Genomic DNA, 22,916 nt, shown 5'->3' on the forward strand with positions numbered 1-22,916 from the left:
CCTGCATAGGAAGTGCGGAATCCTAACCCCTGACTGCCAGGGAATTCTCTTCAAATTATTTATACTTTTCCGTATATTTGAAATTTTTCAGAAGAAAAAGCAATGCTTTGATTCTATAAGACGGCATTAACTATGTCATCCTATAACAACACCAGTCTCCTTTTGTCTGTATCCTAATACCTTTTTCCATAACAGACTCCAATGCTCAATAGCTCTGTGACTTTAGGCAAGTGCTTTAAAATCTTCTGAGCTTTCATTTCCCCATGTGTTAACTGAAGATAATATCTTCTGCACAGAGTTGTTGGAAAATTAAAAGGGCTTAGCACTGTGCATATGGTAAGTGGTCAGTGCTTACTTATTTCATTTATTTGTCTAACAAATAACCATGGAGCCTCCACTGTGCCTGACACTGTTCTAGATGCCCAGTAGAGAACAGCGTGTGTGTGTGTGTGGTGGGGGGGGGGGGGTGTGTAGATAAAAAGACATAAAATTCCCTCCTTTTATGACACTTACAATCTAGTGTAGGGAGGCACATAATAAAGATAAATAAATTCAGTCTATAGACTAGCAGATGTGTTAAGTGCTAAGGGAAGAAATAAAGCAGGAATGTTAGCTGTAATTGCCTCTCTCCTGTCTTTGCTGCTTCTGTCTTTCCTCTCCCTCCCCTCCGCTCCCTCCTCTCACCAGTCTTTCTGAGTCTCCTTTGCCGCTTTCCTCCCTCCTGTCTGAACTGCTCCCATGGTCACGACACCCTGGCACTGAACTGCTTGTCGCCTAATAATCTTAAGGATGGATTTCTGCTCACCAAGGACACTGTAGCTTTTGTGGAGTCAGTGACTGAGCTTGAAGTTTCCTTTGTACTCAAAGCACTTCTCACGGTGGTGAGCGAGCAGCAGTAGCTCTACAAACTTTCCTTGTTTGGAGGATGATTGAAATTATCAGGCCAGTTGGGTAGCTGATCAGAGTCACTAGGAGGAGAGCTTGAACCCCCAGATCAACACTTCCCCTGGAGTACTGGCCTCCAAGCCCAGCTCTGATATTTTCTAAGAGGGTGATCTTAGTGTCTTCACTTCATCAGATCTTGTTTCTTTATCTGTTAGACAGGAGTATTGTGTAGATGATCCGAGGTGCCTGTCTGTGCTAAAACTACTAAACCCATTTTTATTATCTAGGGTTTTCCCTTCTAATTTGGTTTCATAATGTCTTTCTCTCTATCCTTGTTGACTTAGAGCCAGATCTCAGCAAATACTTCTTCATTGTGGAGACCCTTTGGAACTTTTTGGTATATGCTGCCGTCTTTTGACTTCTTTGACTCTGTGAATGAACAGTCACACCATAGGACTTAGAACGTTAGAATGTTCTAATCTTAGAACATTACTAGCAAAAGAGACCTTAGCCACTGTTCATTAAGCACATGTACTTTTCTTCATTATGGCACTTCTGTAAAATAGAGTTGACTATTCCGCTCTCAGAGAACCTTATTACATGATTGATTGAAGAACAACTTCAGAATCAGTCAGACTTGGGTTCAAGTCCCATGTCTGACACTTAATAACCATGTGACATTGGACAGTTATCTTTACCCATCTGAGCCTCAATTTCCTCCTTTGTAGAGGGAGGGTATCACTCATCTCAAATGGTGGTGATGAGGATTAATGCAGTAGTAAATTTCCAGCAGTTAAACCAGTGGCTGCCACAGAGCAAGAGCTCAGTAAATAACTGGTTTTGTATCTAACATTTCCAAGGAGCAACTCATCCAAGCCTTACTAAGTCTTACTAAGTAGCAGAGCTGGAGTTCAACCTGGGCAGTTTGATCCAGCCCCACGCGGTTACCCACCGTGCTCTACCTACAGCTCACAGGACTCATTCCAGGGAAGTGGATGGAAAGTTTAGTTGTGGAAGTCTGCATCTCACAATGACTCAAAAACACCTGAATGTTCTGAATTCCAGATGGGGTCAAACAACAGACACAGCACCCTGGGAATGGAGGAAGAATGAGGACCAAGTTCAGGATGGGGGACATGGTCCTGGAGCTCTGTGGAGGGACTGGGGTAGATATGCATGATCTGGGGGCATCTGGGTGGCCTCAGCGTTAAGCCAGGAATCTTGTTCTGTAGCATTTCTGGACCAAAAGAATCAATCTATCTGAACTGAAAGGTGTTGTGTGTGTGTGTGCACGTGCACAAAGAACCCAGCTACAACTAAAAAGCAGAAAATAAATTCCACCTAAGAGGAGCCATCCTAAAGCCCCCAACTGGCCCTTATCAACTTATTTCTGAGACCTGTAAAAGCATAGCACCCAGCTCACATGGCCCTTCTGAAGACCAAACCCTTTAATCTTCCCATCTGTGCTATGAGGAAACTGAACCGGATGGATCTGTATGGGAAAGGGGAACAGAGTTTTGGAGCCAGACAACCTGAGACCAATCCTTGCTTAATTCCAATCGAGAGACTCATTTCCTCATCCATAAGAGAGTATAATGGGCTTCCCAGGTGGCTCAGATGGTAAAGAATCCACCTGCAATGCAGGAGACCTGGGTTCAGTCTCTGGGTTGGGAAGATTCCCTGGAGGAGGGCATGGCAACCCACTCCAGTATTCTTGCCTGAAGAATCCCCATGGGCAGGAGAGCCTGGTGGGCTGCAGTTCATGGGGTCATAAAGAGGCAGACATGACTGAGTGACTAAGTACAGCACAGTTCAGTTCAGTTCAGTTCAGTTCAATTCAGTCGCTCAGTCGTGTCTGACTCTTTGCGACCCCATGAACTGCAGCATGCTAGGCCTCCCTGTCCATACCAACTCCCAGAGTCCACCCAAACCCATGTCCATTGAGTTGGTGATGCCATCCAACCATCTCATCCTCTCTCGTCCCCTTCTCCTCCTGCCCTCAATCTTTCCCAGCATCAGGGTCTTTTCAAACAAGTACAGCACAAGAGAGGATAATACCACCTATCTCACAGTTTTGTTGAAAGAATGAACTCTCTGTTAAGTGCTTAGCAAGGTCCTTGGCATATAGTGAGCATTCAATAAATCTGTGATGACAGTCATAGTGGTGTTGATGATGATGTGATGATCAGATCACGAGATAAATAATGCTGGGGAGTCTCAGAAGGCCTCTAAAAAAGGCAAGGTGAATGGGGGAAGGAGAGGTCAGTGAGAAGTGTTGGACACTTCATGGGACAGCAGGATATCCATGTGGAAATGTCCCTTTGAGAGGTGGAAACATGGGACTAGAGATGAGGGCTTGGCCCCTCTCTCCGACTGCTGACATGGAGTACCCTCCCACATGCGGATCCATGTCCATTGGAGGCAGCACAATATGCAAGAAATGAGGGTTTTGAAGTAACGTATGCTGTCATTGTGAACAACTTGACTTTGCAAAATAGAAATAAAAGCACCTACTTTTACAAAGTGGTTATAGAAATTGAATTACTGAATATAATATTTTGAGAACAAAGACTGACACATTAGAAAAATCTTCCAAAATGATTGTTCATATCCCTTTTAATGAAATAATCTACTCTAAGTTTAAGATGAAGACTACTACTTGAGGATACCCAATCTTCTCAAGCAACACCTTTTGTAAGCACCATGTGGTAAACAGAGGTCTCAGAAACACTCAGGGAAATAATTCATTTGTTACTAACTTAAAACATCGATTATGCTCCTAGAATTATGTCACATACATTGGTAGACACCAGTGAGTTAGAAGACAAAGTCTCTGCTGTGGATATCCTTACAGTCTAGTCAGGGGAATCAGAAGCTTGTGGAAGAGAGGAAAATGCAAGACACTATGTCCAGAAATGCTGAACAAAGTGAAGAGTGCCTGGACAAGGATGAGGACAGTGTGAGTGGAAGAGCTCAGATGCATTTTGACAGATGGCTCAATAGGTGCCATTTTTGATGATGTCCTATTAATAAATTGAGCAAGGAAGAGACTCCCTTGCTCAATTTATTAACTGAGACACTTCAGTCCACTCAGTCGTGTCCAGCTTTTTGAGACCCCATGGACTGTAGCATGCCAGGCTTCCCTGTCTATCATCAACTCCCGGAGCTTACTCAAACTCATGTCCTAGAGTCAGTGATGCCATCCAACCATCTCATCCTCTGTCATCCCCTTCTCCTCCCACCTTCAATCTTTCCCAGCATCAGGGTCTTTTCCAATGAGTCAGTTCTTCACATCACGTGGCCAAAGTATTGGAGTTTCACCTGCAGCATCAGTCCTTCCAATGGATATTCAGGACTGATTTCCTTTAGGATGGACTGGTTGGATCTCCTTGCTGTCCAAGGGACTATCAAGAGTCTTTGCCAACACTTAACCTTATGCTAAACCCCAGGCTAGGAGAGGAGATGGCAAAGGAGAGCAAACTCTTGGCAACAAGGTAATTCGTACCTGAGTGGGAATGAGGGTCTGGGACAGGTGGTCAGAGCACCGCTCAATGTGTTGTCAACCAGACCAGAGGGCACACCTGAGCTGAGACGGCTTATCTTTCCTTTGGATCTCCTCTTACCAGGGTCTTTTCATCTAATTCACTTGATGTTTGATGACTACGTGCTCTACCTGCTAGAATCGCTGCACTGCCAGGAGCGGGCCAATGAGCTCATGCGAGCCATGAAGGGAGAAGGAAGCACGGGTAAGCTGGCACTTCACTGGGACGTGCCCTCCTTCTCACATTGACTTGGATCCTTACGTCTGTGCTCTGTGTTTCTTCAGCTCCACATCCCAGAGAATTTAGTTTTGGTGAACAGGTCAGATGGTGGGAAACCAACACTGTCTTTTCCTTCTTGAGAGTGGGCATGTGTGTATGCAGGAATCGCCTCGTGTGCCACCATTGTGATGGGAAACCATCAGAGATTTTAATCAGAGGAGTGCCATGATAGGGGCTTCCCAGGTGGCATCAGTGGTAAAGAACCTGCCTACCAGTGCAGGAGATATAAGAGACGTGGGTAAGATCCCTGGGCCGGGAAGATCCCCTGGAGCAGGAAATGGCAACCCACTCCAGTGTTCTTGTCTGGAGAATCCCATGGACGGAGACTGGCGGGCTACAATTCATGGGGTTGCAAAGAGTCAGACATGACTGAAGTGACTGAGCACACAGCATGCACATGACTTGATAAATACCACAAGAACATTTCCTTTTTAAAAGTCCTTTAAGGATAACTTGCCGTGACCTTTGGTTCTAAGAATCCATGCTTCTTCTTCCCACAGCAGAAGTCCGAGAAGAGATAATCCTGACAGAGGCTGCCCCGCCCACCCCTTCACCTGTGCCATCATTTTCTCCAGCAAAGTCTGCCGCATCAGTGGAAGTGCCACCCCCCTCTTCCCCTGTCAGCAACCCATCGCCTGAATACACTGGCCTCAGCACTACAGGTAATGAACATCCCTCCAAGGCTCTGAGTGGGGAGATGATGTGTAAAGCCAGGGCTCTGTGGAAAAACATTCTCCCTCCAGCACCCTCCCAGAACAGTGCCAACATCTGAGTATCCTCTTGGATTTATCCATTTATTCGTCTGCTCATATTCCTGATACTTCTGTTTTCAAGTTGGCAGATTAAGTACATGATAAAATCTCCAGATTCCCCCACCAAAAAAGAGAGACTAAGTCACTGACATGGTTGAAATTATATAAAACACAGGACACAGACATTCTAGAAAATGAGAAAGGGTTCTCCATGAACCAGAAACTGAGAGGTATCTCTGGAAAATGCGGAGACAGGAAGCCATATGATAAGCCGTGGCCGTACTAAGGTAGGCGGGGCAGTAAGCAAGGTCCGAGCTAATGCTGTGGGTCCCCAAGGAAGGGGAGAGTCCATCTAGCTGTGGAGACCTCACAAGGAAGAGAGAAGCTGACACTAGATTTTAACTGACAAAGGTATTACAGAAGGGCCTCTGGGCAGAAGACAGTGTATGCAAATGCACAGGGGTGGGAAGTGTGGGACCCTTTCAGGGAATGGTAAACTGGCTAAAATATGGGTGGGCATGAAGGCGTGTTGTAAGCCTGGGAAGGTAAATTCGAGTCACATCCCATAGGATCTTGCATGCCAAGACGTTTGAAAATGGAAGAAATGTTACAAGGATAATCATAGCTAGTTGCTAATATTTAAGTGTTACTTTACCATGAGCAAAGGACCCTCAGCATAATTGTTTTACTCGATTACAAGGTAACTATTGTCCCATTTTATGGAGGAGGAAAAGTAAACAGTGGAAAAGAAATTCCCAGTCCTGGCAGGCACCAGAGTCAGCAGTTGCCATAAACAAATTTATTCATTTGGTCATTCAGCAAATGTCCTAGCTCTCAAGACTTGTGGAAATGATATATTGTATGTGGAATATGTAGTAAGTGTTGGGTAATACAAATGAATAGAGTGCATGTGTGTATGGGTGTGTGTTTGTGTGCACCTCTAGGTTTTCTCATGTGGTTACAAATATGGGAATTAGATGAGGTAAGAAAAGTCTAAGTGCTTGGTTAACAGTGCAGTGCTATCTAGACAGAAGTGGTTACTGTTCGGATTGCCTATAAGATGAGGGCTGTGGCCAGGAGCACTGTAGGAGTTGAGAGAGAGGAGCAGACCCTGTCCATCCCACCAGAACCACAGGCAGGCAGGAGCGAAGCCTTCGGGAGAGGGGTGAAACTCAAAGGCAGCCTCAAAAGATAAGAAGGAGTCAGCTAATAGGAGAAGAGTGAGCACGTAGGAATGAAAGGCAGAGACAACTTTGTGCTGGATGGGCCTGGGTGAGGGTGGGGGTGAACAGACCAGACTGTAGAGTGGAGAGCTTGTGATAATAATTCTGTGATAATTCTAAGTCTGTGATAATAATTCCTTATCTTTCCTTTTTTATTTTTAAAATATTTACTTGGCTGTGTCAGGCCTTAGTTGTGGCATGTGGGATCTTGGTTAAGGCGTACAGTCATGACTTGTGGGCCCAGCAGTTGTGGCACCTGGGCTCTCTAGTTGTGGAGAGTGGGCCTAGTTGCTCTGCAGCATGTGGGATCTTAGTTCCCTGACAAGGGGTCAAACCTACTTCCACTGCAATGCAAGGTGGATTCTTAACCACTGGACCACCAGGGAAGTCCCTCATTATCTTTTCCACCCAAATCTGCTCTTCTATTCTGCCATTTGCCCAAGTATCAAATCTGGGAATCAGCTCTCCTCTCCCTCAACTCCTCCTGGATTAGCTAGGGTAGGCTAAGCCGCTGTAACAGACCCAAACATGGCTGGAGTTAACACGATGGGAATCTATTTCACACAGGGTGTTTCAGTCAGAGAGGAGGCTGTCTTTAATACAACCATTTGGAAATGAATGTCCCCTCAATGTGGGGCTCCACCATACCCCCAGGGCATTGCTTCTCAAAGTGCGGTCCATGGACCAGTGGTATTAGCATCACCTTGGAACTTTTAGGAAATGCTTGTTATCACAGCCCATCACAGACCTACTGAATCAGAAAGTCTGGGTAGTGACTTTCCTGGTGGTCCAGTGGCTAAGACTCCATGCTTCCAATGCAGGGGCCCCAGATTCGATCCCTGGCCAGGGAACTAGATCCTGAACACCACAACAAAGATCAAAGATCAAAGATCCCAAGTGCTGCAACTAAGATCTGGATCAGCCAAATAAATAAATAATTAAAAAAAAAAAAAGAAACTCTAGGGTGGGGCCCAGCCATTTGCTCGAGAAAGCCTCCAGGTGATGGTGAGGCTGACTAGTTTGAGGACCACTGGCTTTGGGCTTTGTTAAGCCTGCAACCAGCTGAGAGAAATGGAAAGTGGACCTGAACGGGGAAAAAGCCACTGATAGAAGCCCTGGCCTGAAGGCAGCACGTGCCACTTCCACTTCCATCCTCTCAGTGAGGATTTTGTCACATGGCCTCATGTACCTGCACACAGAGGGGGAATGTGGATAGTGAGCCCCCAGGCGGGAAGAGGGAGAGATTTGGGGGAGACAGCTGGCATTCTCCTCCACATCTCCCAAGGCCAGTTGTTCTAACCCAGACCTTGACCCACCATTCCTTCCAGCCCACTGCGGCCACCAGGTTCAGGCCTTTCCCACCCCTCACGGGCAACCACAGTGACTCTGGAGCTGGGTTCCCTCCAGGTTAGAATCTTGCTCCAGACCCTCATAACATGGGCTTAGTTATATCACAGTTCCAATTCAAATACACTGGGAACGACATTACGTGTTTGTGAAGATCAAATAGGATGAGATTGTCGTGTTTAGGTTCAGTCTTTTATCTCTTCATTCAGTCACACATCTATGCATTTATCTATTCGTTTATCCCATAGATACTGTGGCAGACTTTATTTTGGGGGGCTTCAAAATCACTGCAGATGGTGATTGCAGCCATAAAATTAAAAGATGCTTACTCCTTGGAAAAAAAGTTATGACCAACCTAGATAGCATATTCGAAAGCAGAGACATTACTTTGCCAACAAAGGTCCATCTAGTCTAAGCTATGGTTTTTCTAGTGGTCATGTATGGATGTGAGAGTTGGACAATAAAGAAAGCTGAGCACTGAAGAATTGATGCTTTTGAACTGTGGTGTTGGAGAAGACTCTTGAGAGTCCCTTGGACCGCAAGGAGATCCAACCAGTCCACCCTAAAGGAGATCAGTCCTGGGTGTTCATTGGAAGGACTGATGTTGAAGCTGAAACTCCAATATTGTGGCCACCTGATGCGAAGAGCTGACTCACTTGAAAGACCCTGATGCTGGGAAAGACTGAGGGTAGGAGGAGAAGGGGACAACAGAGGATGAGATGGTTGGATGGCATCACCAACTTAATGGACATGAGTTTGGATAAACTCTGTGAGTTGGTGATGGACAGGGAGGCCTGGCGTGCTGCAGTTCATGGGGTCGCAAAGAGTCAGACACAACTGAGAGACTGAACTGAACTGATTCAATAGATATTTCTCAAGTGGGTTCTATGAGCTAAACACTTCAGAAGTTGGTGATACAAACAGGTGAACTGTGGTGCCTGCCCCTGGGAGTTTATTGTTAGATGCCAGGGTTCTGATGGGGCTTCCCTGGTAGCTCAGCTGATAAAAGAATCGGCCTGCAACACAGGAGACCCCAATTCAATTTCCGAGTCAGGAAGATCCCCTGGAGAAGGGATAGGCTGCCCATTCCAGTATTCTTCGGCTTCCCTGGTGTCTCAGACAGTAAAAAATCTACTTGCAGTGCTGGAGAGAAACCTGCATTGGGATCCCTGGGTTGGGAAGATCCCCCAGAGGAGGGCACGGCAACCCACTCCAATATTCTTGCCTGGAGAATCCCCATGCACAGAGGAGCCTGGCAAGCTACATACAGTCCACGGGGTCACAAAAAGTTGGACATGACTGAGGAATTAAGCACAGCACAGCACAGGGTTCTGAAGATCAAGACAGTAGCTATAATTTAAGGTAATGACTGCTGAATTGGAAGAAAGGTCAAAGAGTTAGGGAGCAGAAAGTGGGGCCTCCAGCCTGTACTTGAAGGATCTGGGGAGCCAAATAATGAGAGAAAAGGTATTCCAAGCACAGGCTTGGAGGCAAGAAACAGCATGTCATTTTCATGGGACTTCAAGTATTAATACGTATCCCAGGAGACCTTTGTTTAATTCTTTTCCAAATGTTTCCAGAGCCGGAGCTACTCAGAGAGGAAATGAGCAGATGCTTAAAGCCTATAAGGTGCCTGCCCTCTTTTCCACATTGCCAGGGACAGAAAACGTGCTAACCATCCCAGCGGCCCTTCATCAGGGACAGTTCAGGAGAATGGTTCTTCAGAGCAGTGATGGGAAGCAGGGTTGTCCATAACTGGCATTAGATGGAGCAGTGGTTTCACTTTGGGTCCACAGCTGGAGAGAGTCCTCCTTTTCAGTGGAAATTTAGATGCGAGCATCATCACATTTATTTACATGTGTGCTCAGTTCAGTTCAGTTCAGTTCAGTCACTCAATCGTGTCTGACTGTTTGCAACCCCATGAATTGCAGCACGCCAGGCCTCCCTGACCATCATCATCTCCCGGAGTTCACTCACACTCACATCCATCGAGTCAGTGATGCCATCCAGCCATCTCATCCTCTGTCATCCCCTTCTCCTCCTGCCCCCAATCCCTCCCAGCATCAGAGTCTTTTCCAATGAGTCAACTCTTTGCATGAGGTGGCCAAAGTACTGGAGTTTCAGCTTTAGCATCATTCCTTCCAAAGAACACCCAGGGCTGATCTCCTTTAGAATGGACTGGTTAGATCTCCTTGCAGTCCAAGGGACTTTCAAAAGTCTTCTCCAACACCACAGTTCAAAAGCATCAATTCTTCAGTGCTCAGCTTTCTTCACAGTCCAACTCTCACATCCATACATGACCACTGGAAAAACCATAGACTTGACTAGATGGACCTTTGTTGCCAAAGTAGTCTCTGCTTTTGAATATGCTATCTAGGTTGGTCATAACTTTTTTTCCAAGGAGTAAGCATCTTTTAATTTCATGGCTGCAGTCACCATCTGCAGTGATTTTGGAGCCCCCCAAAATAAAGTCTGACACTGTTTCCACTCTTTCCCCATCTATTTCCCATGAAGTGATGGGACCAGATGCCATGATCTTTGTTTTCTGAATGTTGAGCTTTAAGCCAGCTTTTTCACTCTCCTCTTTCACTTTCATCTTCACTTTCTGCCATAAGGGTGGTGTCATCTGCATATCTGAGGTTATTGATATTTCTCCTGGCAATCTTGATTCCAGCTTGGGCTTCTTCCAGCCCACCGTTTCTCATGATGTATTCTGCATAGAAGTTAAATAAGCAGGATGACAATATACAGCCTTGACGTACTCCTTTTCCTATTTGGAACCAGTCTGTTGTTCCATGTCCAGTTCTAACTGTTGCTTCCTGACCTGCATATAGGTTTCTCAAGAGGCAGGTCAGGTGGCCTGGTATTCCCATCTCTTTCAGAATTTTCCACAGTTGATTGTGATCCACACAGTCAAAGGCTTTGGCATAGTCAATGGAGCAGAAATAGATGTTTTTCTGGAACTCTCTTGCTTTTCCGATGATCCAGAGGATGTTGGCAATTTGATCTCCGGTTCCTCTGCCTTTTCTAAAACCAGCTTGAACATCTAGAAGTTCATGGTTCACGTATTGCTGAAGACTGGCTTGGAGAATTTTGAGCATTACTTTACCAGCGTGTGAGATGAGTGCAATTGTGCGGTAGTTTGAGCATTCTTTGGCATTGCCCTTCTTTGGGATCAGAATGAAAACTGACCTTTTCCAGTCCTGTGGCCACTGCTGAGTTTTTCAAATTTGCTGACATATTGAGTGCAGCACTTTCACAGCATCATCTTTCAGGATTTGAAATAGCTCAACTGGAATTCTATCACCTCCACTAGCTTTGTTCATAGTGATGCTTTCTAAGGCCCACTTGACTTCACATTCCAGGATGTCTGGCTCTAGATGAGTGATCATACCATCGTGATTATCTTGGTCGTGAATATATTTTTTGTACAGTTCTTCTGTGTATTCTTGCCACCTCTTCTTAATATCTTCTGCTTCTGTTAGGTCCATACCATTTCTGTCCTTTATCGAGCCCATCTTTGCATGAAATGTTCCCTTGGTATCTCTAATTTTCTCGAAGAGATCTCTAGTCTTTCCCATTCTGTTGTTTTCCTCTATTTCTTTGCATTGATTGCTGAGGAAGGCTTTCTTATCTCTTCTTGCTATTCTTTGGAACTCTGCATTTAGATGCTTATATCTTTCCTTTTCTCCTTTGCCTTTCGCTTCTCTCTTTTACACAGCTATTTGTAAGGCCTCCCCAGACAGTAGTCATGTCCAACTCTTTGCGACCCTAGGGACTGTAGCCCACCAGGTTCCTCAATCCACAGGATTTCCCAGGCAAGAATACTGGAGTGGGTTGCCATTTCCTTCTCCAGGGTATCTTCCCCACCCACGGTTCAAACCGTGTCTCTTGTGCCTCTTTCATTGCAGGCAGACTCTTTGCTGCTGAGCCACAGGGGAAGCCCTTATTTATGTAGATGCACCTCAAATCGCATTTCATTTTCTACTTTGAGGACGAAGAATCTGACTCCCTCTCACCTCCCTCCCATTTTTCCCTCCACAGTGGGTTGTTGTAGTTCCTGCTTAGAAGGCTCAGGAAGAAAAGTTGTGCATCAAAGAACAACTTTATCTGCTGAAAATAAAATGGGATGAGAACTCGAGCATTGTTCGAGCTCTGCTGATGCTCAGGGGTTCTTTGGAGGCTGAATCGGGGGTCTCCTTCCTCACTCAGGAAGGAAGGGCAGTGAGAGCACCTAGAAGCCTCTTACCTGAATAATCCTGCCCGTGCACACACCCCTCCCCCCCCCACCACCTCCTGGCAGACAAGCACATCAGTCAGCCAGTGATAACATCCATAGTTCTAAAATCAACAGGGAAATTATGCAACTGGAACAGCTGTGCATTATGAAGCAGAAATAATTTGAGTGGAATCTTTTGGCCAACCTAGCAACAGATCAAACAAGAAGACTCCAAGGCAGTAAGGGGAAGGAGGAGTGTGAAGGAAAGACTTCTAGGGTCTCATCATCTTTCTCAGCCAGCTCACAAGTCTGCCGCTGACTTTCTTTGTACTAATGTGGAGGCCTCAAGGTATGGCAGGTGTGATAGTCAAAGGCACAGGAATATCATAAACGTGTTGAGAGATTTCTGTGCAATGTGTTCAGGCGTCGTAAAAGTAGCTTCTTAGAAATACAAATGTGAAACAGGTTCTCCTCAGATGACTGTAACCTTTGAAGATTTTGGCACATTCCAGCTTTGTTCTCAGATATCTCCAGGGGGCATTAAAAATGTCATCCTGTATAAAACTATCTGTAATATTTTTCTCAAGTACCACTTTTGAAATACTCCATTGCTAAATTGGACTGGGCCTTGGCATGCATTGTGGCTCAATGTCTTGGAAGAACCACAAGCATAATTTCCTAACAGCATGTATGGTTTTATAGATACTATGATATAAAGCACAAGTTATCCATGGTATACACCTGAATATCAGGAAATCTATTACAGTAGGCTTAAATTTGGGAATTTGTGTATTTTTTGAACAATATTGTACATTGGAAAGCAATTATTGGAAATCTTTTAAAATGCATCTGTCATGTTTTTTTAACTCAGCATATGGTTTTCATGCTCAGTTAGTTTTTATTTCTATCTTTAAATGATTGCTTGATTTATATAGTATTACTTTCCAAAAAATGGTTAAAAATTTTAGAAAAAGCAAAACCATTTTGTTTTTAAAAGGACCCAAACCAGGAAGCAAGAAGTAATTAAGCAAGAAAAAATTAAACAAAACAACTCTTGGCTGAAACAGCTTATTAACATCTTAAATGAAATTTTGTGTGATTCAGTGACTCTGTTGGGCTTCCAGCACTCTGAATATCATTGCTCAGATGATGTACATATTATCAAGTTCAGCTCCTTGAGTATTAGAGCCAATCAGGTGTTTGCAGGTCTTCCACAAATCAGCATCTCACTGTTGATGGACACTTCCTCATTTTTCCAGCTGTGAAAAAGAGAACAGTATTATGTCTGCTTGGTGAGCACAAAGAGAACATTAATTCATTGCACACAACCTTTGGGGATCCTTTGATACAAGGAGTACAAAGTAGGGTGAGAATGAGCTATGATTCACTAGGAAAACCACATCCCACCTATATCTGTATATAGTGCTCTGTCCATCCCTATATGGATTTCTAAATATGTTTTTTAAAAAGATTTATTTATATATGTATTTCTGGCTGTACTCATTTTCATTGCTGTGCCCCGGCTTTCTCTAGTTGTGGCAAGCAGGGACTGCTTCTCCTTGCAATGCACAGGCTTCTCATTGTGGTGGCTTCTCTTGTTGTGGCTCGTGGACTCTACAGAGCACAGGCTCAGTAGTTCTGGCACACAGGCTTAGATGCTCCATGGCATGTGGACCAGAGATGGTCCTTTGATGGACCTGCTGGACCAGAGATGGAACCTGTGTCCCCTGCACTGGCAGGTGGATTCTCAACCACTAGACCACCAGCGAAGCCCTAAATATGTTTTAAGATGGTATTTATTCATTGTTTTTAAAAGTCAGAGGGAAAAGGAAAGGCACATCAAGCACCTCGAATTGCACATGATGCACGGCCAGTTTTGACTGGGTATGTCAGAGTCTATAGGAATGCCTTGAGAGATTTCGTAAAGCGTTCCATTTTAACAGATTTCCACAAGGCAGAATCAAGCCCATTTATCCTTTTTCCCCCCCCTCTAATGTTGGTGGCATGCCAGCTCCTTCATGACCCAGCAAGGTTCAGAAACCTTAGCTTACTTTAAAAAACTGGAGCTTCTCCTTCTGAGGAGCATGGCAGGTGGTTCCAAACTGAGTAGCCCACTTAACATGACACTGGGCTGCAATTCTTGAATGTCTTTAAAAGCAAAATGTTAAGATCCCACTCTCTCCAGGTCAGGCCACCGAAGGATTCTAAGAGCTTGTTTATGATGTCATTTTAAGTATGCCCTCTTTCAGCAATAAAAGTTAACTATTAAACTCATGTTTTCAACTTCCCATCATGGGTTCCCTACAACACAAAACCAGCAAATTAAATCACTGAGATGCTAGGATGCCTAAAGAAACAGAGGCAAATTCCTCATAAATAGCCCTAACTGTAGAACATCTGGCCTGCCCAGCTGCATTTTCTCTGCATCCGTTGAGGATGTAACAAAGATAACTGGCCCCTAGTCTTTCCAAATAACAAAAGCTCAGTTATTCTGAGGGAAGCCGAAGTGAGTGGGAGCTGGTGGTCACCGCAGCCCTGCCACAGAGCCGCATGACTCACTCACAGAACTCAGAATGGTCCCTGCCAGTGAATTCATCCTCTTCCATCCCTGTTGCTTCCTTTTCTCTAAAGGAACAGGATTAGGAAATAGAAGCTGGCATTGAAAATAAATTGTTTAATCTGCCCCTGACTTCACACCACCAAGGTCTTGGCTTCATGTTGGGATCTTTAGATTTGTTCATTCATTCATTTGGTCATTCATTCAGCCACAAGTAATTCCATATCTAATCTGTGCCATGTCCTAGGGTACAAAAGTGAAGGAAAAAAAAAAGGTGCAGTTGCTGTCCTCATGATACTTATATTCTAGTGGGTAAGAGAGTCAATATGGAAGTTAAGCATCAGGTAACTATATAATTTAAAATGGTCATAAGTGCCATGGTGGCATCATCTTAGTTGGGTGGTCAGAGGAGGCCTCTCTGAAGATGTGACATTTGTCTGAGACCTGAAGTGTCACAAGGGGCTAGCCACATAAAGACTAGGGAGAAGAAAAGATCATTTTAAGTAGTGGAGTACAGCATGTGTACGGGTTTGAGGCAGAAAAGAGCCTGGCATAGTCAGGACTGACTGATGGGTATAAATGAGGGGGAGAGTACAGGAGAGGAAGCTGCAGAGATGCACAGGGGCCAGGTCATGAACCAACTTATCTCTCTGGGAGCTGATTCACTTGCTGCCCCTGATCAGTTTTGTCAGTCTCCTTTTGGCCATGGAACTATTGGTAACGTGTAATTCAAACAGATGAATTTTCAACTTAGAAAATATTCTTCTTAAGCACAGCTACCTTTAGGATAGATGATAGCCAGTGGGGATGGAGCCAGATGTAAAATCTTTCTCTTCTCAGTTTTGAATGTTATGGGAAATGTTGGTTTAGTGTCAAATCCTCTCAAGCAATCCTATCCAAATAGAACTTTCTGTGATGATGGGAACTTTTTTTTTTTTTTTTAACCTGAGCTGTCCAAAACAGTAGACACCAGTCACTTGGGGCCATTGAGTAACTGAATGCAGTTAGCGCAATGAAGGAACTGAATTTTTAATTGTATTTAATTTTAGTGAATTTAAATTCGTACTGGCTACTGTATAGGGCAGCAGCTCTAGAATCTAGATGTACTTCTAGGAGCTTATTTCTCAGGAGGGTACTAAGAAAGGCTTAGGTTGGCCCAAAACCTGAGCAACATCTGTGACGGTTCATAGAATCCTTGTGGGGAAAAGGTTCATATGATTTAGTCCAAGACCTGAAGGGAGGGTATGGCCAGATAGACTAGGAAGCAGTTTAAATGTTCGTAAGTCTGTACCGGAGTCACAGCTTGTGATCTGTAATGGCCCCAAACATGTAAAGCACATGATAGGAGGCAGTGTTTCCTAGAGGCTTGCTGCTCAAAGTGTGCTCCGTGAACCAAGAGCATTGTCATCATTTCAGTTCAGTTGCTCAGTCATGTCTGACTCTTTGCAACCCCATGGACTGTAGCACATCAGGCTTCCCTGTCCATCACCAACTCCTGGAGCTTGCTCAAATTCATGTCCATCGAGTCAGCGATGCCATTCAACCATCTCATCCTCTGTCATCCCCCCTTCTCCTCCTGCTTTCAATCTTTCCCAGCATCAAGGTCTTTTCCAGTGAGTCAGTTCTTCGCATCAGGTGGCCAGAGTATTGGAGTTTTAGCTTTAGCATCAGTCCTTCCAATGACTATTCAGGACTGATTTCCTTTAGGATGGACTGGTTTGATCTCCTTGCAGTCCAAGGGATCACTTAGAAGCTTGTCATCATTTAGAAGCTTGTTACACACGCAGAATTGATGGCTCAACTCCCAGTCTCCCAACCAAATCAGATTTGCATTTTAACAAGATCTCCAAGTGATCCAAATGCACATGCAAGTGTGAGAAGCAATTATTACTGTTGGGTTCAGATCCCCCTCTGCTACTCACCTGACCAAGTTTTGGGCCTCAACTTTGTCACCTGAAAAAGGTGGTAATACTGCCTACTTCAAAAGGTTGTTGTGATGATTCAATGAGTCAATGTATAAAAAGAAACTAACGTGAGGCTTGGTCTATGTTGATGATCATTCATGATGATCATGTCTATGGATGATCATTCATTCATTAATTCATTTAACAAGTTCATTATTGATTTCATGTTATATTCTAACCATTCTCCCCGTCCCAAGGCACCCTCTTTTTAAAGCAACCCCTTTCAAGGAAAAAAAAAAACACACATATATAAAAAACTCAGGGAAGAAGAATATTTTATTGAGGATGAGAAGGAAGGAAAGTACTCCTCTCCAGTAGTTACAATATTATCATTCTCAAATCCTATAAGATCTTTAGAGGATTCTCAAAGATCAAGGACATTCACCACTATTCTCAGACTTAATTAGAGGTGGTAGACCGGGGAGGGGAGAAGAGAAAGATACGGAAATTAGACAAACAGGGAAGGTTTGTTATTGTTTTACCAACAAATAAAAAGCATTAGAGCTGTCTTAGAAATGAGGCACAAACTGTTAACTGCACAGATTTTCTTTTATTAGTTTCCTTAGAGAAGCAGCAGCAGCAATTCTCATTGGAGGTCCCACCGGTAGGAAAGGGAATGCAAGGGGTGTTCTTTTCTGCTCCCTAGGCAGAGAGGGTTTCTCACCCAAGCCAGTAGGTGTTAATCTGCTTAAGCCTGCCTGACTGGATCTGTTAGCTTGCTGGCACATGGCCATTTAGGGGTTTTGTTTCCCAGACCACAGGAGCCCATTTTTCCAAGAGTTCCACTAGCTTTTTGTTTGATAACGTCTATTTCTAGCAGCATTTACTCCTTCAACAACAAATTCAATGGAACAAAAATTTACTGAACACCTACTATTTGGCAGACCCTCTGTTGGGGATACAGAGATGAATAAGGAGCAGTTGCCGTGCTCCAGAAACTCACACAAAAGTAACTTCTGCATTCTCTCAGGTGATGGCTATTCTCACTGTGTCTTCCTACTGCTTGAGGGTGGGTAGGGGGAGAAAATCCTTTGGCTTCCTTGGTTGCCCCTTTTAAATACCCACTGACCTCACTCTGCCCTCCTGAGGGCCCAGGGGCTTGAAGGGTTAATTACTTGCTTGCTGTGGCTGGTTCATTGTTTGCCCAAACTTCTCACCCCCTCCAATTCCGTTTCTAATTGTGAAATTTGCTTAATATATTTTAATAATGCTTTTCTTTTCACAGAGGCAATATACATCCTTTATAAGAAAATACAGATAAACCAAAAGAAGATAAAATATTAAAACCGTTCTCAGCAATAACCTGTTTTTAATAAAAAGGGTACTTAAAATTATAAGTTATTTAATTTTATATGAAGTTCAAAATATAGAGGAGAGCAGTCACCCATAATCCAATCATCTGAGACATGGGCAATTTATTTTTATTTTTTTCCTTCCAGTCTTCTTGCATTTATTATAAATGACAGCTAGCATATAGCCTGCTAAAGTCATTATCTTTGCGGGGGAAATATGGTATGGATGTCTAAACAAGGAAGGGGTACTTTTAGCTGTACTGGTGGATAAGGATTTTGTGATTTTGCAGAAAGACATGAATTTAGAAGTTTACTCACTGTTAGTTCAAGTCACCGTTGCTATTCAAACATTTCATCCCTAATGACAGAATCTGACCCAAGAAACTTGTCTTCTTTGGAGTCTGAAATGGGAAATAAAGAAATGTCTACTTTAATAAAGTCTGATATGAGACTTCCCCGGTGGTCCAGTAGTTAAGACACCATGCTCCCAATGCAGGGGGCCAGATCAGGAAATTAAGATCCCACAGATGTCATGAAGCAGCCAAAAAAAAAAGTCTGATAGAAGAATACCTGAGTTCATAAGAGTGCTTGAATAACATTAAAAGCCTACCACATGCCAGGCTCTTTGACATATATTATCAGAATTAATCCTCATAACAGTCATACAAGATAGGTGTATCTATTCCTAATTTACAGATGATGAAATAAAGGCATATAAATTTTAAGAAGCTAGCTCAAGATCTGACAACCAGTGCGCGGCAGAACTAGGACCCAGAGACATTATGGTAGAATTCCACTTTTAAATGAAAACCTTTCCTTTATCTTCCCAGAAGAATTTCAAGATAAAAATGGTCTGCTGCAGAAAGTACAAGATTGGAGGACCAAAGTTTTCTCTTCGCAGTTCAGTTCAGTTCAGTCGCTCAGTTGTGTCCGACTCTTTGCAACCCCATGTACTGTAGCACGCCAGGCCTCCCTGTCCATCACCAACTCCTGGAGTTTACCCAAACTCATGTCCATTGAGTCGGTGATGTCATCCAACCATCTCATCTTCTGTCGTCCCTTTCTCCTCCTGCCTTCATTCTTTCCCAACATCAGGGTCTTTTCAAATGAGTCAGCTCTTCGTATCAGGTGGCCAAAATACTGGAGTTTCAGCTTTAACATCAGTCCTTCCAATGAATACCCAGGACAGATTTCCCTTAGGATGGACTGTTTGGATCTCCTTGCAGTCCAAGGGACTCTCAAGAGTCTTCTCCAACACCACAGTTCAAAAGCATCAATTCTTCTACGCTGAGCCCTCTTTATAGTCCAACTCTCACATCCAAACATGACTTGAAAAACCATAGCCTTGACTAGATGGACCTTTATTGACAAAGTAATGTCTCTGTTTTTTAATATACTGTCTAGGTTGGTCATAACTTTCCTTCCAAGGAGTGAGCATCTTTTAATTTCATGAGTGCAATCCCATCTGCAGTGATTTATTTTGCCTTAAAAATGACCTCCGTTTAACGAGTTCTTTAGTCTTCCATGTGCCTAAAAAGAGGTGTCTAATCCTATTCCCAGAACCTTTCAAAATCGGTTTAATCATTTCTACTGTATCAACATTCTAACACTTATCAGAAATTAAGTTGATGAATTTATTGTCACTATTAGTGATTTCTTAAATTACCCTTTTTTATTCTTACCATCTCATAAAGTTTCTAAGCCTCTTGAAGTTTTTAAATTTTGTCAGGTTCTTTCCCCAATCCCTAGCACTTTCAAGGTATCCAATTAAAAGGCAAATTAATGGAATTAATAGTATGTATGGACTAGGTCAGCATTAAGGTCACTGTCTAATAATCTTTAAAAAGACCTGGGCAGGTGGAGCCCAATAATCTCCTTACGTTTGTTTAAAGCAATTTGTTGGATCCTTAACACCTGTTGAGTTGAGTGTTGAGAAGTTATTTGGAGAGCCCATTGGAGCTACATCGACTGAGCTTTCTTTGTCCTCTCTCCATTCTTCGATCTTTTTTCTTGTTTTCCCTTTCTTTTTTCTTTTTTAAAAAAAAATTTATTTTAATTGAAGGCTAATTACTTTACAATATTGTAGTGGTTTTTGCCATACAGTGACATGAATCAGCCATGGGTATACATGTGTCCCCCATCCTGAACCATCCCCCCCAACCTCCCTCCCCATCTCATCCCTCAGGGTTGTCCCAGTACACTGGCTTTGAGTGCCCTGTTTCATGTATCAAATTTAGACTGGTGATCTATTCAGTGCTATTCTCTCAAATCATCCCGCCCTCACCTTCTCCCACAGAGTCCAAAAGTCTGTTCTTTACATCTGTGTCTCTTTTGCTGTCTCGCATATAGGGTCATCGTTACCATCTTTCTAAATTCCATATATATGCGTTAATATACTGTATTGGTGTTTTTCTTTCTGACTTACTTTACTCTGTATGATAGGCTCCAGTTTCATCCACCTCATTAGAACTGATTCAAATGCATTCTTTTTAATGGCTGAGTAATAGTCCATTGTGCTTATGTACCACAACTTTCTTATCCATTTGTCTACTGGTGGACATCTAGGTTGCTTCCATGTCCTAGCTATTATAAACAGTGCTTTCATAAACACTGGGGTACACGTGTCTCTTTCAATTCTGGTTTCCTCAGTGTGTATGCCCAGCAGTGGGATTGCTGGGTCATATGGCAGTTCTATTTCCAGTTTTTCAACGAATCTCCACACTGTTCTCCATAGTGGCTGTACCAGCTTGCACTCCCACCAACAGTGTAAGAGGGTTCCCTTTTCTCTGCACCCTCTCCAGCATTTATTATTTGTAGACTTATTGATAGCTGGCATGAAATGGCACCTCACTGTGGTTTTGATTTGCCTTTCTCTGATAATGAATGATGTTGAGCATCTTTTCATGTGTTCGTTAGTCATCTGTTATGTCTTCTTTGGAGAAATGTCTGTTTAATTCTTTGGCCCATTTTTTGATTGGGTCATTTATTTTTCTGGTATTTAGCTGCATGAGCTGTTTGTATATTTTTTAGATTAATTCTTTGCCAGTTGTTTCATTTGCTATTACTTTCTCCCATTCTGAAGGCTGTCTTTTCACCTTATAGTCTCCTTTGTTGTACAAAAGATTTTAAGTTTAATTAGGTTCCATTTGTTTATTTTTGCTTTTATTTCCATTACTCTGGGAGGTGGGTCATACAAGATCCTGCTGTGATTTATGTCAGAGAGTGTTTTGCCTATGTTTTCCTCTAGGAGTTTTATAGTTTCTGGCCTTACATTTAGATCTTTAATCCATTTTGAGTTTATTTTTGTGTATGGTGTTAAAAAGTGTTCTAGTTTCATTCTTTTACAGATGGTTGACCAGTTTTCCCAGCACCATTTGCTAAAGAGAGTGTCTTTTCTCCATTGTATATTTTTGCCTCCTTTGTCAAAGATAAGGTGTCCATAGGTGCATGGATTCATCTCTGGGCTTTCTGTTTTGTTCCACTGATCTATATTTCTGTCTTTGTGTCAGTACCATACTGTCTTGATGACTGTAGCTTTGTAATATAGTCTGAAGTCAGGCAGGTTGATTCCTCAAGTTCCATTCTTCTTTCTCAAGATTGCTTTGGCTATTCAAGGTTTTTTGTATTTCCATACAAATTGTGAAATTATTTGCTCTAGTTCTGTGAAAAATATCATTGGTAGCTTGATAGGGATTGCACTGAATCTATATATTGCTTTGGGTATTATACTCATTTTCACTATATTGATTCTTCAAATCCATGAATATGGTATGTTTCTCCATCTATTTGTGTCATCTTTGATTTCTTTCATCAGTGTTTTATAGTTTTCTATATATAGGTCTTTTGTTCCTTTAGGTAGATTTATTCCTAAGTATGATGTCTTTAGGGATTTCTAAGTAGAGGATCATGTCATCTGCAAACAGTGAGAGTTTTACTTCTTCTTTTCCAGTCTGAATTCCTTTTATTTCTTTTTCTTCTCTGACTGCTATAGCTAAAACTTCCAAAACTATGTTGAAAAGTAGTGGTGAGATGTCGTGTTCCTGACTTTAGGGGAAATGCTTTCAATTTTTCACCATTGAGGATAATGTTTGTTGTGGGTTTATCATATATGGCTTTTATTATGTTGAGGTATGTTCCTTCTATGCCTGCTTTCTGGACGATTTTTATCTCAAATGGATGTTGAATTTTGTCAAAGTCTTTCTCTGCATCTATTGAGATAATCATATGGTTTTTATCTTTAAATTTGTTAATGTGGAAGAAATAGAAAATCTTAACAGACCCATCACAAGTATGGAAATCAAAACTGTAATAAAAAATCTTCCAACAAACAAAAGCCCAGGACCAGATGGCTTCACAGGTGAATTCTACCAAAAATTTAGAGAAGAGCTAACACCTATTCTACTCAAACTCTTCTAGAAAATTGCAGAGGAAGGTAAACTGCCAAACTCATTCTATGAGACCACCATCACCCTAATACCCAAACCAGACAAAGATGCCACAAAAAAAGAAAACTACAGGCCAATATCACTGATGAACATAGACGCAAAATTTTTCAACAAAATTCTAGCAAACAGAATCCAACAACATATTAAAAAAGATCATACATCATGACCAAGTGGGCTTTATCCCAGGGATGCAAGGATTCTCCTTTTTCTTTTAAAATTTTCATTGAAAACCCTTTGGCCATCAGTCTCTGTATTAAGCACTGGTGACCAGTGGTGGGCAATATAGGCAAGGCCCCTACCCTCATGTAGCTGACAGTCTGGTGGGGAGGGGGTTCATACATTAATTCAATCACACTCATGAATGGCTGTAAGGTTACAAATTGTGGTAGGCACAATCATGCTGTATGGGAC

At 42.9% G+C, this 22,916-nt stretch overlaps 1 protein-coding gene across 1 annotated transcript in view; it reads left to right on the forward strand.

Annotated features, from left to right (window-relative positions):
• Positions 1–22,916, forward strand: part of RFX4 (regulatory factor X4) — a 152,285-nt gene that overhangs the window by 118,319 nt on the left and 11,050 nt on the right. Inside the window, exons 14-15 of the mRNA XM_052640515.1 lie at positions 4,512–4,631; positions 5,207–5,368. Coding sequence (XP_052496475.1) covers positions 4,512–4,631; positions 5,207–5,368 — 282 coding nt within the window. The remainder of the gene's footprint in view (positions 1–4,511; positions 4,632–5,206; positions 5,369–22,916) is intronic.

The sequence above is a fragment of the Budorcas taxicolor genome, chromosome 5 (genome assembly GCF_023091745.1).
Source record: "Budorcas taxicolor isolate Tak-1 chromosome 5, Takin1.1, whole genome shotgun sequence".
NCBI classification, from domain to species: domain Eukaryota; kingdom Metazoa; phylum Chordata; class Mammalia; order Artiodactyla; family Bovidae; genus Budorcas; species Budorcas taxicolor.